The sequence below is a fragment of the Apteryx rowi genome, unplaced genomic scaffold, assembly GCF_003343035.1.
Source record: "Apteryx rowi isolate R43461 unplaced genomic scaffold, aptRow1 scaffold_94, whole genome shotgun sequence".
Classification (NCBI taxonomy): Eukaryota; Metazoa; Chordata; class Aves; order Apterygiformes; family Apterygidae; genus Apteryx; species Apteryx rowi.
Window position 1 is genome coordinate 1496225 of NW_020451249.1, and position 15690 is coordinate 1511914.

General features: G+C 57.2%; 1 protein-coding gene across 1 annotated transcript in view; it reads left to right on the forward strand.

The window, feature by feature from the left end:
- JPH3 (junctophilin 3) overlaps positions 1–15690 on the forward strand; it is a 54923-nt gene that overhangs the window by 3520 nt on the left and 35713 nt on the right. Inside the window, exon 2 of the mRNA XM_026092040.1 lies at positions 10959–11736. Coding sequence (XP_025947825.1) covers positions 10959–11736 — 778 coding nt within the window. The remainder of the gene's footprint in view (positions 1–10958; positions 11737–15690) is intronic.

Genomic DNA, 15690 nt, shown 5'->3' on the forward strand with positions numbered 1-15690 from the left:
GCTGCAAGCCGCCCCGTTAGCACGTGCTTCGCGGKCTGCAAACCGAGCTGCTTGTAAATGGGCGATAAGGAGAAAACGTGGAGCAGAGCAGGGCCGAGGCCCCTCGCCGGGCTGCCGTGGCTCTGCGCCCCGATTTCCCACCGGTTCCTCCAAAGCTGCCAGGAACCGACCAGCGAGGGTAGATTTCCCTGCGATCTGCTCATAGCGCCGATGTCAGAATTACCTTAAAAGTAGCGGCTCTGGTGTTATTTTGCTGCTGGAAAGGGATTGTTGTTGATGCACTTTAAATAGCGGGCGTCAGCAAGCAAATACAACCGTGCCCTGGTCCCCGTCCTCCCGGGCCCTGCGGAAGCCGGACACAGACCTCACTGTGCTAAGAACCTCCCTAAAACCCAGGTAATTCAAACAAAAAAMCCCCATAAACTTCATTTATAAGGCATCCTGCTATCTAGAAGATTTGGTACAGCAGGTACTTACAGGGCAATAAGTGATAATAGGAGAGCGATAACTGAGACATCAGGACACGTCGAACACAGGAAAATGAATCAAAATACTAAATGAAGATTCTGACCAGCATCATTAAAAATAAATGATATGAACTTTATAATTAGTTATCTTCCTGGAACATGCTGCTTAGTTTCAGGTACAGCTCAGGACAGAAGAGGAAGGATTTTGACCTGGGGAGAAGTACACGGCACAGAAATTGCCGGACGGGATTAAACCCCAGCTCCATCTTCGCTAGGATTTTGTCCAGCACTAGGTGCCTGGGGGAAAAGTGTGGGACCCCTCTCGGGGGTAACCCAACCCCTTGCACGTCTGTTCCTGACTGCTGACAGGGACTGACTTAAGCCCTGAGGCAAAATTATACTATCCTTTCACAAATTTTTTTCCGGGGCTGCCGACATGCAGTTCGCGCCAGCGCCGGAATCTTGCCTGGGAATGGTTTGCATTTGGCGGTTTGCAATCTTGCCTGGGAATGGGCGGCTGGTGCGGGTGGCCTGGGGATGTCGCGGGCTTCTCCCGCAGAGCCCGGGCTGTTTGCGTCGGCGCTCGGGACCAGGCTTGACGTCGCGCAGAGCTCCTCCGGGCTGTGCAGCCCCTGCTCCTGCAGGTGAACCTTTTCCCCTGGAAGCTCCGGCTCAGGGAGTCATGTGGGGTTTTTCCAAGATTTTCAGCTTCGCTTTTGAAAGAAAGTTTTCGTGCAGACTGTTGCTGAAAAATAATTCTTATAGACGTGGAAACCAGAAGACAAGAACCTAAAAATGCCTTGTGTTTAAAGACGACTTGGTTTTTCAATTAATCTGATTAATTTTGACTGCTCGGAATTGCTAACACTGATGCAAATAAATGATCTGTATTACGATAGCCATGACTTGAAGATATAAGTATGGGAATGGCATAAACCCAAAGAAGCGAAAGAACGGAAAAAGGGCCCAAAGCTGAGAAAAAGCATCCGGACTGTCGGACAGGGAGAAACCTCTGGGAAATCAGCTCTGTCTCTGCGCACGACTGTTGCTGCCCGCGTTAGCCGAGGGCTGCCGCTGCGTTTGGTGCTGTGCGATGCGCGGGAGCGCTGGGAACAGGCCCGGAGGGAGGCAGCGCCTTGGCGCAGCGCGGCTTGGAGAAAAACCACTTGAACGGCCAATGTTTATGTTTGAGGGTTTGATATGTGTTTTTTCCTCACAAAGACAGATTTCTGCCTTTAAATACATAAACGATGGCAATGCACGCATGATCATTGCCTTGGAACAATTGCTCCTTTCCCCAGATTTTTCCCAGCGGAGGCTCCGCTTACTCTTGACCTACAGCAGAGCATCACGAATTTCATGAATGAGCGAAGAGCCAGTGCAGAGTTCCCAAGTTTGCAAATGTTCGCCCAGAGATGATCGCAATAGCGACACGGTTTCCTGTGCACGGCAACACTTTGGGCCTGCAAGGTGCTTTCCTGGGCCGGAGAAGGGATCGGTCATTTTTTCCACTGGAAATAAAAACAAGATGCAATCGAGGCCCCCAGCGGCGAAGGCCGAGGTTGTCTGCCCAGCGGCTGGGACGCGCGTCTCCCGCCCCTTGCTGAACACGAGCCCCGGCCCGGGGCCGGCACCGTTTCGGGGAGCGGAAGAGCCCTTCGGAGAGCCAGCTCGTGCTCCCGTGCGCCGCCCTGCAAGCGCTGCTGAGAAATGGGGCGAGATCACCGAGTTTGCGGCGAGGATTAGAGCGCCGGAGGATTAACGGACTAAGCGTTAGCCCGATTTTCCTCTGCTTTGCGAGGGCAGCGCATTAGCAATGATAAAGGTGCCGAGCGATATGCTAATGTGTTCGGCAGCCCGCACGCGAAAGCCTGCGTTTCTCCTGCCTCCAGGACCTGACGCTTTAAGAAAAACCGCGGCTGCCCTGAAAGGCGTTATGAGMCCCATCAGAATTAGCGATGCTGAGATTTGATTGTCATTATAATGTTTTGCAGCATTTCTCCAAATGCTGCCTGGAAAAGGCAATTACCAACGAACGCAAACAAACTCGGGGAAGCATGAGATATAGAAATAATGAGCGAGAAGAGGGAGGGCGCGCGCGGGACGGACTTGCCTTTTGCTGCGCACAGAGCAGAGCAAATTGAGTTTTTCCCCCTCTAAGCACARAGCCTAAATGCCCGCGAAGCCGTTGCCAGGCGCACGCCGATGCACGCGGGGTCTGCAGGGATGCTTCTCGCGCAGATGTCAGCCCAACTGAATTTCCACATGTGATTTTCTGGAGTGGCTTCTGCTAAACATTATAAGGACACATCCTTGCCAGCCCTTGCGGATGGCAGCTCGGTACCTGCAGCTGCGGAGGTAGGACGTTGGCTTCAGGCCTTTGCCCCATGCCCTGCCGTAGGTTTGCCGTAGGGAAGCCACTTAAACCCTTACTACCCACAGGAGGAGGAGGCAGACACCTAATTTTGTTGGAGAAAAGTTGGTCCTTGGTCTTGCCCTGTGCCTCGGTTTCCCATCTGTAAAGTGCCAATATCCGCAGGCTTTGCAATACCACGGTGCCCATTGATGTTTGCCGAGATGCTCAGATATGCCGGTAAGGGAAAGTGCAGCTAAACTCTTTGCAAAGTTGTTCTTCAAAGTTGTTTTTGCACCCCGCCRGGAGGAGGCAGGTCCCCAGCTCTGGTGTGAGGCTGCACAAATCCCGTCTCCTCCCTGCAGATCCTGGCTCTCACCCTGCATCTGTTGCGGGTGGGGGGAACCACAACCCCTGCCCACCTCCGTGCCCACTCGTGGAGGGGCAATCTGGGAGCTTGCCAGAGCCACCCTCGGATTTAGTCTCTCCCCGTGGCTCTGCTGCCTCCCCGCCTCCGGCCCCTGCGTCTTCGCGTTGCTCCGAGGTCCAGCGCCGGCTGCTCCGGGCTGCGGCGGCGTTCCTGGCCTGTCTGGGGCTGGGTGGCCAGCAGTGGAGAAAGGGGGAAGCGGGAGCGTAGCCCAGCTCCAGGCTCTGGCTGGTTGCAAAGCAGCCTGCTGGGGTCCATCACCCAAACCCACCAGCCCCACTGTTTTGTGTATTAGGTGGAGGGTCCCTGCCAGTCCCRGATGCTCAGCACTTTCAAAAATGCAAACTAACCGTGCTGATACAAGCCACATACATACTTCCTTTTAATCATTTATTATTTGTTGAGCCCCAGCAATGTACTTAATGCTACGCAGCACCCAGGCAGAAGCATCGCAACCCTTGACAGCTCCGCTGTAGTCCTCTCCTCTCCTCTCCTCTCCTCTCCTCTCCTCTCCTCTCCTCCATGGAGCCGTAGACCTCGCTGTGCCCATCGCCTAGGTGCACATCCAGCCTCGCGTGCAGCAATACGACTATCTATCTGCCCCGTGTTTGTACCTGCACATCATAACTGCGTACTCCTAAATCCGTACCCGTTTTCCTTCCCCTGTGTAAGCAGCTACCCAGGGCACGCGTTTGGCRAATCGGTCACCAGGCTGCCACCAGCGAAGCCTCTGCCGGTGGTTCAGCGCGGCGCGGTGGTGGCCGAGGCGCGGGCACCCTCGGCAGGGCTGGGGCAGGCAACCCGCAGCTGGCTCCGTACCCGTGCGGCGTCGCGCCCGTGCTGCCGCCACCGCCCGCCCGTCCGTCACTGTGGGCGTCGCTGCTCCACGCGGCGCCCGTCTGGGATCGAAGCCCGCGTTTCCGGGTGGGCCTGCCGCTTTCCCGACCGGTGTGAGGCCGAAGTGGCAGCACTGAGCGTCCCTCGGCTTTGGCTGCGCGGCCGCTGCCTTGTTTCCGCCRGCCGGGCTTTGCCGGCGGCGCAGCGCGGCGCGTGGCACCGTGCATCCCTAGCGGGCGACCGCCGCCGTCGGCTGGGAACGGGGCAGGAAATGCAAGTCACCCTCCGGCTTTCGCGTTCAGCGCTCCGGCTTGTCCCGCTGCCAGGAGCGACGTTGCAGGGAGGACGGCTCTCCGGATGGCTTGGCAGCAAAGGTGCGCGCGCTCTCCCACCCAAACGCCGCAAAAACGGATGGGGGCGGCCGGGCACTCGCGGCACGGTGCGTACCGGCCGCTGCCTCGTGACGAGGAGCCAGGCGTGCAGCCAGGCRGGGCGTTAAGAGCGGCACGTTCCCACCAGCGCGGCCCCCGGCTGCCGGGCATCAGCCCGGGGTGGCCGACGCGGAGGTCGTCTTGGTCCCACCATCAGGCTGCGGCTGAGTCGATGGGCGAGGGGAAGAGCGCCCGCTCTCAGCGCGTCCTCCGGGCCCCTCTCTCCTCTCGCGCGTCCCTTTGGGGTTGGCGTCGCGTGTTKCTGAGATGCTCAGCGTGCTTTTTAAGCAAGGTGCATGAACGCTGCCGGAGACTCAGCTCCCTGCGCCTTCCCGATGCTGAATGGGTGGAAAGCGATACCTGTAAAACCCGCTTCTTGCCTTGTCAAGAGCTCTGCCTAATTATTGCCATCGGACGTCTTTAATTAATATGCYGCAGAGTTTACAGATAGGAGAAGGAGGTGAGCATAGCGGGAAGGATCCTTAGCGAGATAAACGAGCAATTTGTAAGGCCTAATTAATTCTGCTTGGTTTTGAAGAGTGGACGGGAACTTTGGACAACTCAGGCCTCGTTCCCGAATTTCGCTGAGTTGCAGAAGCAGGCGGGGGATGTTGGATCGGTGCCTTTGTCAGATACAGTCACCRTAACACACAAACCTGGCTCCGCTTCAAGGATGGGACAGCGGCTACAAAGAAACCTGCCTTTTGAAGCCTGCTGCTCCCACGTTCGGCGAAAGCCGAGGGAGCTGCCGCCGTAGCGCTGCCTGTTTTAGCTGAACTCGGAATACCTGCAATTGACCCATAATTGTGGGCTATTTGCGTTTTTTCTAACTCAGCGTTAGTGCYGTGTAAAGACTATTTTTTTGAAGCGTTTGATTTTTTTTTTTTCCCCAGGTAGTGTTGGGATAATAATATGGATGCGTCCGTAGGCCTCGACACGCTTCGCAAAGTCGTAACCACCCCTCGGAATCGCTCGGCGTGAGCAGCACAAGCAGAGCGAGACGAGGCAGGGCTGGGCGAAGGCTCCGCCGCGTCCTCGCGGCGGCTCCGTCCCGGGGTCTCGGCGGAGGCGGCGCCTGCCACCGCCGTCCTCAATACGCAGGGCTGGTGCTTAATGGTTTGCCTGGAGCGGAGCCAGGGAACGCAGTGACTTGCACGATGCCAAATCCTTCCATGTGGGGGAGGGAGGCAAGAAAATTCAGCCGTTCYCAACCAAAAACTCCTCCTGTCCCATCTCCCTCCAACGCTGCGGTGAAGACGGGCCAGGTTTATAGTCAAAAGTAGATGGTCCTGCGTCCGGCTGTGGGAAGCCACAAGGACGTCGACGGGCCGGGAGCTGGCAGCCCCTCGGCTCGCGGTGGCGAGCGGCAGCGCCCGGCGCGGCCCATCCCGTCCCATCCCACTGCTTTTCTCACCCTCGCCTTGCTTTGCCGAGTGCAAYGCGCTAAGTTTCCTGCATCTGGGGCAGAAAGGGCATTTCCTAGGTGTTTGAGGTCTCCTTCCCCTCTTCCTCACGCTCTCGTTTGCCATTTCGCGAAAGGCCCCCGTTGCCGCTGTGGAAACAAATTGCGCTGATTAAGCGACTCTTGCTCCTGCCCGAGATTTCAGGCTCGTCGTGTGCTGGGTGCGTAAAGCGTGATCCGTCCCAGCCACCCCGTCCAGGGCCACCCCGCTTTCAGGGGCTGCGGCATTACGGGGACGACAGGATCAGCCCCTGAATTTCTCTCTCACTTTCAACACTAGCTGCYGGTAGCGTTTTCCCCCAAAGCTGTTTGCTGTTCGGATGTAGCGGGAGCCCTCCAGGCTCCCTGGGCTCTTCCCAGAGTGAGTTTTGGTCTCCTGAGCCAAATGCTGAGAAAGCACTGAAAAACTGCAACAAATTAGATTACTTTTTGGTGCTTGTCATTTCTCCAGAACAAACGGTCGTTTGCTGGAGAATCGGGAATGGTGCTTGGGAGGCCGCTGAGGTCCCGCTTTCTGCTCGCAGCTCCCGGCTGGCTCTGGCCGGGGAGAGGGCTYGTTGCCCGGTTTCTCCTCTCCGTGTTTCCATCCCCTCCTGCCTTCCCTCCTCTCTCTTTCCAGCGTTTCCCATGAGCCCGTCTCCTTTCTCGCGCTCCATCTGCTGTGGAGGCAACGAAGGAGCGGAGGAATATTCTCGCCGATCCACCTTTCAGGATGACTTTAGCTTTTTTCTCCCAACCTCAGGTTATCCCCGCCGTGGTCCTGCTCTGCTCGTGYGCGCGTGCACGCCGGACTTGGCCCCAGCTGGAAGCAGAGAGGGACAAGCCTGGCTTGCRCAGCCCGGAGCAGGGAAGCGGCAGAGGGGACCGCAGGCCGGAGATGRGATCTTATGTGAAATAAATCCAGCCCCTCCAGCCTGCTTTTTCATGCTGTTCCCCGGAGGGATATTTATCCCCGTGCACAAAGCTTGCRGAAGAGCCTGACGAGTAATAACGCCCTGGGTCAGCTCTGAACACGCGATGGAAGAGTTTTATCAGGTTTCCAGGAAACCTGAAAACTGGCACTGGGGTAGATTTTTCTTATATTCCTTCTGGCCCCGATTTTGCTGCTCTTACAAYGAATGGCAAAATTCCCATTCGCATTCCCAGGGCAGGATCAGGCCATCTTCCCAGCAGGGTGGTGGTGGCCGAGGTCTCTTGGCTCGCTTCGCCAGCGCTCTCCTTCTTTCGATGCATCTGCTCTTCTCCGCGACTCCCACCAGCGCCCGCCTTGGCYGCCCGGCTCTGCTGCCCGCGGCCGCCTGCCCTGACCGCGTAATGGATGCTGCATTTTCCCCGATGCAATCGCTCCATTAATGTCATGCAATTAATGCTTCAGGAAGCATTTTGCAAATATTGATGTCAAGGCAAGAGCTACAGCACAGAAATGGCTGCAGCTCTGGTTGTGTTGTCATAGTAAGTCCCAAATTACCTAGCTCTGGATGAACCAAGGAAGGTTTCCTTTCAGTGTTCAGGATGGTTTCTTGACTGACCCCGGGAGGCGCTCTGCTCTCTACGTTTGCACCGAAGTCCTTGGGGATGGGGGGTGCTCAGCACCTTGGCAGATCGGGCTGGGTCCCTTTTGTGTTGAACATGCTCTTCTCGTTGCACCAGCCGCTGTCCTACGGCCCAGAGCTGCACGGGCTTCGTGTTATGTGGTCCCCTTTTGGCTCTCTAGCTCTGAAGCAGCCCAAGAGCTGGGCCAAGCCAGCAAGTAAAATGGAAAATAGTAAAATCCTGTTTCCTCTGAAGGGAGAAACAGTCTCCTGGCTCCTTGTGAGATTAAGCTTTGTGCCTATATCTGCAAATGTTAGGGGGCAGAGGTTAAGCTGAGCTGTGCAAGGGGAGGAGACGGCGGTGCTTAGCAATGCAGATCAGATGGCTGAGACCTTCCAGTGCTCGTGGCCAAACCCTGGGATATTTGGGGGTTTAAAAGGTAATGAAGTCAGATGGAGGAATGCTGTTTGGGTATGGGAGGAGGGATGGGGCAGCTGCCCCCCCTCAAGCATGAGCTCGGCTCCTTGGGCAGGAGTCTCCTTGCTCTGCTGGTGTCCGTGAAGGTGGCTAGATGTCTTGAGGGCCATCAGGGTGGTGCCGTGCCCTCCTCGGCCGTCCCAGGAGGCAATCCTCACCAATGCCCCCAGTGGGGAAGCAATGAGGGGAGCGATGAACAGCCACGAGAGCAGACTTGGACGCAGCCGTGAGGCTTGGGGTTTGCTCGCCGCTGTGCTGGCGGCGGCGAGGCAGAGTGAGCCGGCCATGGGACAGCTTCCTCACATCCCTGGAGCCTCTGCTTAGAAGAATTAGTCTTGCCAAGGAGATGGAACAATTGCTCCTGGCAACCGTGCAATTCTAGGAGTAGGTTTTAAGGCCACGCGAAGACGGCAGCTTCCCGGGCACCTCTGCCGTGCCGGAGACAGGCACAGACGGTCGCTGCAGCTGGAACCCGCTGTGACCGATTTGCCGCCTCTGCTCCAGCTGAGACGTGCTGTCACGCCTGCTCCGGCAGTGCTCCGTGCTGCTCTTTGCTACTGCCTCTGGTTTTCAGCGAAAGGCCTTGCTTGTGTTACGKCGCTTCATTTTAATCCATTCTTTTCAGCTGGAGATTTGCTAGGGGATGGAGAGGTCAAGGGACTTGCTTAGGGGCTGGGGACCGAGATGAGCAATTCAACCTAGGAAAAAGGAGTCCAGGGCTAGAGCAGGACGGGCTCTGATGGACGTAGTGCAGGGCTTTTTCTCCCTGTTCCTCCTACCCGCGTTGGCATCCTTCCCTGAAGCCACTTGAAGTCTTCAGAATCCTCCACGCGGCACCGGTGGCTCCCTGCTCCTTGGGCCATGGGGAGACGTGGGCGCCAGCGCGGGCCTGGGGGTGAGTTGGACCCCACCGCGCRCACCCGGCCGGTGAATCATGTCCGATGCCTCCTCGAAGCCGCGTGCCGGCCCCGTCCCGTCCATCTCCCCGCGGGCTGCCCTACCGGCGCTCCTGCCGTCCGCTCTGCCGGCTTCTCCGGGTGCCCACCGTAATCCCAGCGCCCTGCCTCCCCCCGCGCTAATCCTATAAACCCTCGGTAAATCCTGCCCTGCCTCTCCGTGTCCCTTCTCAGACGCGGTGGCTGGGGGGGGTCCCTCTCGCTCCGGGCCAGCTTTTCGGGATGCGCAGGGCCGTCGCTCAGATAAGGCAACAAGCCCCCCCGCTCAGGGGGTCGCCTGCATCGGAGCGCCGGGAACGGTCCCTGCACCCGGCTGGGCTTTCCCGCGGCTGCCGGGTGCTGCGGTTCCCGCCGGTGCCCGAGCCCCCGGGGCGCTCGTCTGCGGGATCTGCCCGAGCCCCAGCGGCGCCGGGACCACAGGCAGCGGCTGCTCGCTAGCGCTGGGGGAGAAAAATAGCCTTTACCCCGTTCTGCCTTGAGTTTCCCTATGTATAAACCGAGGACGAAACGCTTTTAAACCCTCTGAAGGACAGTGCAGATTCCTCCGGGGCGTTGTTCTGATGCAGAAGGCAGGCGGCGGTGAGCAATCGGGCGGAAGGGCTGGGGAAACTCCCGTTTCTTTGAGGATGCGCCTCGGGACAGCATTCCTGCAGCCGAAATAACCGCCCGGGGTGGACCCGACGGGTCGCTCCCCGCTACGAATYGCCGCCTGGTTGCTGAGGGCGAAGAGCAGGTTGTGCAGACGGRGGGATAGAAAGTCTTTATCGGAGCGAGCCGGAGGTGATCACCTGGGCTCCGCGAGGCTGGTTTTGTCATTAGGGCTGTTTCGCTTTGATTCGCTCAGGGTTCGCTATTTCAGCAAGTCTGTTTTAAGGCTCCCTTTGCGTGTGGGAGTGGGGATGGCACGAAGGGAAGGCCCGATGCTGCGAGGTGCTGGCTGCTCCCGGCCCCGCGCTGAGCCCTGCTCTTGCCATCGCCACCCAGGGATTTCAGGGAGCGGAGCAGCCCCCGGGACCCCGGCAGCGCATAAATCCGCCCCACGAGCACTCAGGCAGCCCGCGAATCATTGCATCTCCAGATAGTCCAGAAAAGATTAAGCCGACCTAAGAATAAAAACAAGCTCCGCGGTTCAAACGGCTGGGATAAAGCTGCAAAGCGTGTCCCTCGCCAGGCTGCAGGATGGGAAGGGATTATAACCCCCAGGCGGGAAGGCAGTGCCCGGAGAGCAGATTAGCACCGTGCGTTTCGGTGCACGCTGCAAGCGCTGGCTCCGGAGCGCCGCTCGCGCTTTCCTGGCCGGGCTGGTTGCTCAGGGCCGCTGCTTTCCAACGCGGACGTCCTCAGCCCTCGGCACGCTTTGCGTTACGGCGAGGTCCTGCGCGCCTTGCAGCCCGCTAACTGCCGGTTAAGTAACGCCAGTAAGTGCCCACGCAAACGCAGGAGTTCAAACAGGGGCGCGTTTCTGAGGATAATAACCAAATGGATCTCTCCCCGTGAGGCCTTTATTTCTATATAACCGCTGCCTTCTGCTACTCGCCGGATGAAAGGCGCTACGTATATAAATAAATGCATTGTAATATACCATCCGCTTTGATCGCTGTCGGCAGCAGACGACCGGAATAGACAAGCTCCGAGTCTGCTCTTGGATAGCAATTCCCCCACCCCGTCTCCCGGCTCGCTTCCCTTTCAGATGAGGGTGTTGATCTAATGGGCAATTCCTAGAAGGATCGCTCCCTGCACTGCCATGCCTTGGCTGCGTTCGGATATTTCTGAGCTGCAGCTGAAATGCATGCCTGGGATCTGACCGAGGTGTTTTTTTTTCCTCCCGCAACGTGACGTTACAGTCTTTGTAACGGAGATGCCCRGGGTGGGGAATTGGGATCCAGATCTGCACTTGGCTCTTCTGAAGCCAAATCCTCCCAGCGAGGAAGCGTTCGGCGGGGGCTTGACGCTGTAACCGAGCCGCAGGGTGCCGTGCCATGAAAACCCTCTCTGCTTTTGTCTCCTCCTCCCAGGGACGTACCAGGGCCAGTGGGTCGGAGGCATGCGCCAGGGCTACGGCGTCCGCCAGAGCGTTCCCTACGGCATGGCGGCGGTTATCAGGTCACCCCTGAGGACGTCCATCAACTCGCTGCGCAGTGAGCACACCAACGGCACCGCGCTGCACCCCGACTCCTCGCCGGCGGTGGCCGGCAGCCCCGCCGTGTCCCGGGGCGGCTTCGTCCTCATGGCCCACAGCGACGCCGAGATCCTCAAGAGCAAGAAGAAGGGCATCTTCCGGCGGTCCCTGCTGAGCGGGCTCAAGCTCCGTAAGTCCGAGTCCAAGAGCTCCTTGGCCAGCCAGCGGAGCAAGCAGAGCTCTTTCCGGAGCGAGGCCGGGATGAGCACGGTCAGCTCCACCGCCAGCGACATCAACTCCACCATCAGCCTGGGCGAAGGTGAGGCTGAGCTCTCCGTCATYGAAGACGACATCGATGCCACCACCACCGAGATCTACGTCGGCGAGTGGAAGAACGACAAGCGGTCGGGCTTCGGGGTGAGCCAGCGCTCGGACGGGCTGAAGTACGAGGGAGAGTGGGCCAACAACAAGCGCAACGGCTACGGCTGCATGACCTTCCCGGACGGCACCAAGGAGGAGGGCAAGTACAAGCAGAACGTCCTYGTCAGCGGCAAGAGGAAGAACCTCATCCCGCTGCGGGCCAGCAAGATCCGCGAGAAGGTGGATCGAGCCGTCGAGGCGGCCGAGAGGGCGGCCACCATCGCCAAGCAGAAAGCAGAGATCGCGGCGTCCAGGTAAGGGAGCCCCGGCGCGCGCCGCGATGGGGAGGAGGGCGTTGGGCTGGACGCGCGGGGGTCCTGCCCGTAGGCTGTGTTTTGTGGCTTGCGGGAGAGGCGGGATGAGGCTTTGCAGTAGCAAACATGCAGGGGATATTTCATTGGAGCTGCTGGAGGCTGGCAGGCGTTGCGGCTGGCATCTGCCATCCCAGGCGGCTGTCGGTGCAATCTGGCCCTCCGGAGTCACGCGGGCGAGCGGGCAGCGTCCTGCAAGGCCAAGCCACTGGGCCTGCCCAGGCACTGGAGGTGGCGCTCAAAATGGTGTGGATCCAGGCCGAATTGTCCCTCCAGCCAGCTTGGAGCCGGCCAAGCCTGAGCAGGCTGCAAATGCAGGACTTTCCCTGAAACAGCAAGCCAGGCAATGCAGAGCCACCTAGACCGGTGCAGTTTCCCCAGCACAGAGCCCCATGCCACCCCAGAGGGCTGGATCAAGATGTTTAAGTGCAGATAAACTTTTCCAGAGGTTGCTGCTTAAGGATGAGTCTCAGCATCAGCAGACTAGTCCTTTGGTCCCTGGTCCCCAGGACACGTATACAAAAGCACGCGTCTGGATTTGTCTCCCCGATGCGTCCCCTGCTTGCTGCGACAGCATAGTCCTGCTGTTTGGTGTGCTCCAGCCTTGCTGTGGGCTGCTGGAGCCTGGGACGTACCTGGTGCGCCGTGGGGGGGCTGCATCTCTGCATCGCTACGAGCAAAGTACAGTGGTATGGGCCCCTGCAGCCTGCCTGGCCCTTGAACGCATGATTTCTGGCCCAGCACAGAGTCTCGTAAAAAAATGGGCTTGCCAGAGACCCCCTCAGCATCCCTGGTTTGAAGCCCAGTGAGACCTGCTGGGCTGCCAGAGCAGCTCCCCACCCACAGCTCAGCTCTGTGGCCAGTGGTGTCCCTGGCAAGCCCCTTTATAGCTGTCACTTAGGAGGTACTGAGTTATTTACCCCGTTTCTTCCTAGCCTCTTTAATGAGCGGGATGGCACCCTTGGGAGAAGAGCTCCTGAGGTGCTGTTTGCCCGCTATCCAAGCRGTTTTCTCTCCATCTCCATCTCTTTCTTTAAATGCTTAGAGGAATTAATGGTTGTATCCCCATCACACCCAGCGGTCCCGCCTGAGTCTGGGACCGGGGTCAGTCCAGGGTTGGACAGGGGTCCAGCCACTGGCTCAAAGCAGGGCCAGCTTGAGCGCTTGGTAGCTGGCTCCCAAAACGTACCTGGAGCTTTTAGTGACTTGCAACCACCTCCCAGAAAGGAGAAGGGAGCCAAGTTACGAGTAAAGGCTGCTCTGCTGAATTTAGGGCCCTTCGTATCACCTTGAGGTGTCATCTGGAGATGGTTTATTAAAGCATGGTCACTCCTTTCTGTTTCCTGAGAAAACATTACATGTATATCAGTCAGGCAGGGGGAAAAAAGGGCTGCGGTTAGGGAGAAGATCAGGTACCACCTCTGTCTCCTGTGTTGGACTAATTGTTAGGTCGGGATCATTTGTATTCAGAGTCACACTTGAAATCTTTATCAGCATGCCCGCCGTTGCCTTATCTGCAATGTGAATGAGACTCTCAGGCCTGCTTTGGGAGCATATTCGGGCTTGATGATGTTTTCTACCYGGTGTTGCACCAAATTGTTGTCAAAGCTTAAAAAAAAAAAAAATCCCACCAGACTCCCAGGTAGGAAACAGAGCACAGAGCAGCAGAAAGATCAGATCTTCCCTGTGTCATCTGGGCGTGTGAATGCCCTGATGCGAAGGCCTGAACCCTGGCAATGAGGAGCTCTCRTCTGCTGGGGGATGTGTGGACCAAGGATGAGGGCATCCTTCATCCCAGGTGGTAACCACTGGTAATGGTCCTGGAAGGGCATGGGAGCTGGAATTGGAAGAGCTATTATTCTTCCATGCTGGAAAAGCTTTGATAAGCTCTTGGCATTTGACATGCCACCTTCTAATCATGACAGAGGAGGAGAAGGGGAAAAAAAAAATCCCATGAGGTGGCATGCCAGCGCATGGAAACCTTCTCCCAGCCCTGGCTGCAGGGAGGGTGCGGGGGATCGGCGCAGAGCCTTGCACAAGCCCCGCAGGGCAGGAGCGAGCCCCGCAGTGTGTGTGCAGTCTGCATTCGCAGGCATGCAAGCTGCTCACTTTCCAGAGCAGGTCAGGAGAGTTGAGCCCGTCCCAGCCTGGAAACCCACAAGGAAAACTTAGGGTCCTGCAGAAAAGGCTGGTGGTGATGAAAATGTGGGGGGATTTGCCGGGAGATTTGGGGCTCAGCCAAAAGACCCTTTTAGTCATCAGTGAAGATGCAGAGAAATAAATAAGTGGGAGTGCACTGCCTCGAGGATGTTCCACCAGAGATTAACGGAGTAGCCCAAGTTTAGTATTGCTGAGGTCATCTCAGCCCGTGAGCAACCCAACCTCTGCCTCCTGCAGCCCGGCTCCCTCCGCTGCTTCCGCTCATTCTTACCCAGCCTGTTCTTGAATAGACGCATRCGAGAGAAAGAAAGCGGAGCCACGCCAGGAACGCGGAGCTTCGCTCTTTCCATCGCGCAGACATTGCCCCTGGTGCAGGAAGGCTGCTGCTCCGTTGAAAAGCACTTTATTGCTTGTGCTGTGCAGCACGTGTCCCTCGCTGGGCAAGCCGAGGGCGGACCGGCCCCGACGTGACGTGCGCGGTGCCTTAGCGCTGGATTAGTAACCCCCAACGGCAGCCGTCCCTTGAATTTTTGCTCTGGCCCTGCTAATGGCTTATGCAAAGGCCCCAAAACTTATCAACGAAGGGCTGAACCGTGCGGCCTGCAGACAGGCAGAACTGCAGAAACGTCCTTCGTTGCTCAGTAAGAAACTCTGCATTCATCAGACCCGGTTTGCTTTGCTCAAAACGCACGCGCGAGTCTCCAGGCGAGAGGTGCCCACAGCATCCCAGCGTGCAGAACCCCACAGCAGCAAGGTTTTGCAAACCTGCAACCAGCTACAAAGGCTTTCACGTAATTAATATGATTAATTCTAAAGCTCCTCAATGAATTAGAGCTGCCCTGCAGTGCCCACACCAAATTACACGGGCCAAACTGAACGGAATACGTAAGACAAGCAGTCGTCGCGGTGGCAGGGGGTCCCGAAGCTCACGTCCGCGGCTGCGCGGCTCGCGGGTGCAATGGCCCACGCGAACACGGATGTGAGCGACTGGGGGGGGGTTGGGGGGGTTATCACGGCGCTTGTGTGTGTGTGTTCTCTTCTGTCTGATAATACGGCTCAGTTCAGTATGCAGCCTCTCCCTTGGTGGGGGAAAAATATGTGCCCACCCACGTATTTCATTAAATTTGTAAGAACTCAGTATTTTTGAAAACTCTACTGCTCTGTCAAATTTGGTTGGAATTGGCCAACACGTTCAAAAGTTATTAGTGTGGGAGTGATGGCATATAGATATATAAACAGCACAATCACATAAGTAAGCCCCATTTCCTGAGGAAAGTAGGCTAAAAAACATAGTGTGCTGCAGACAAGTAAATTGGATTCTTAAAGTTGTTTTAGTGTGCACAAAGTATGATGTTATCTGTGGCACAGAGGAGTAAGCTCATTTAAGGAATAGTCTGTAGGTTCAGCGGATGATTCTCCCAAATTTTCCTCAATGCAATTCTAATGAAAGAACATTTTCTTTGCTCGTGCGTCTCCTGCATGCCGAAGTAGTTCCTGTAAAATCAGTGGGCTAGGAGAACTGTGAATCAGGCCTGAAAAGCTAGCACTGATAATAGCTGTTGGGTTTCAGCTATAGAAAGGGAGGGACCCCTTTTTCACCCCACCTGAAATGAAAGCTCAGGGTGTGCAGAGCGCCGTCGTTGGGCTATGGGAAGCTTCATCCATGTCTCACCTGGGGCAAAACCCATTTCTCTTCTTGCTGCTATCCTGGGAGGAGAAGGGTGCACTAAAGATGCA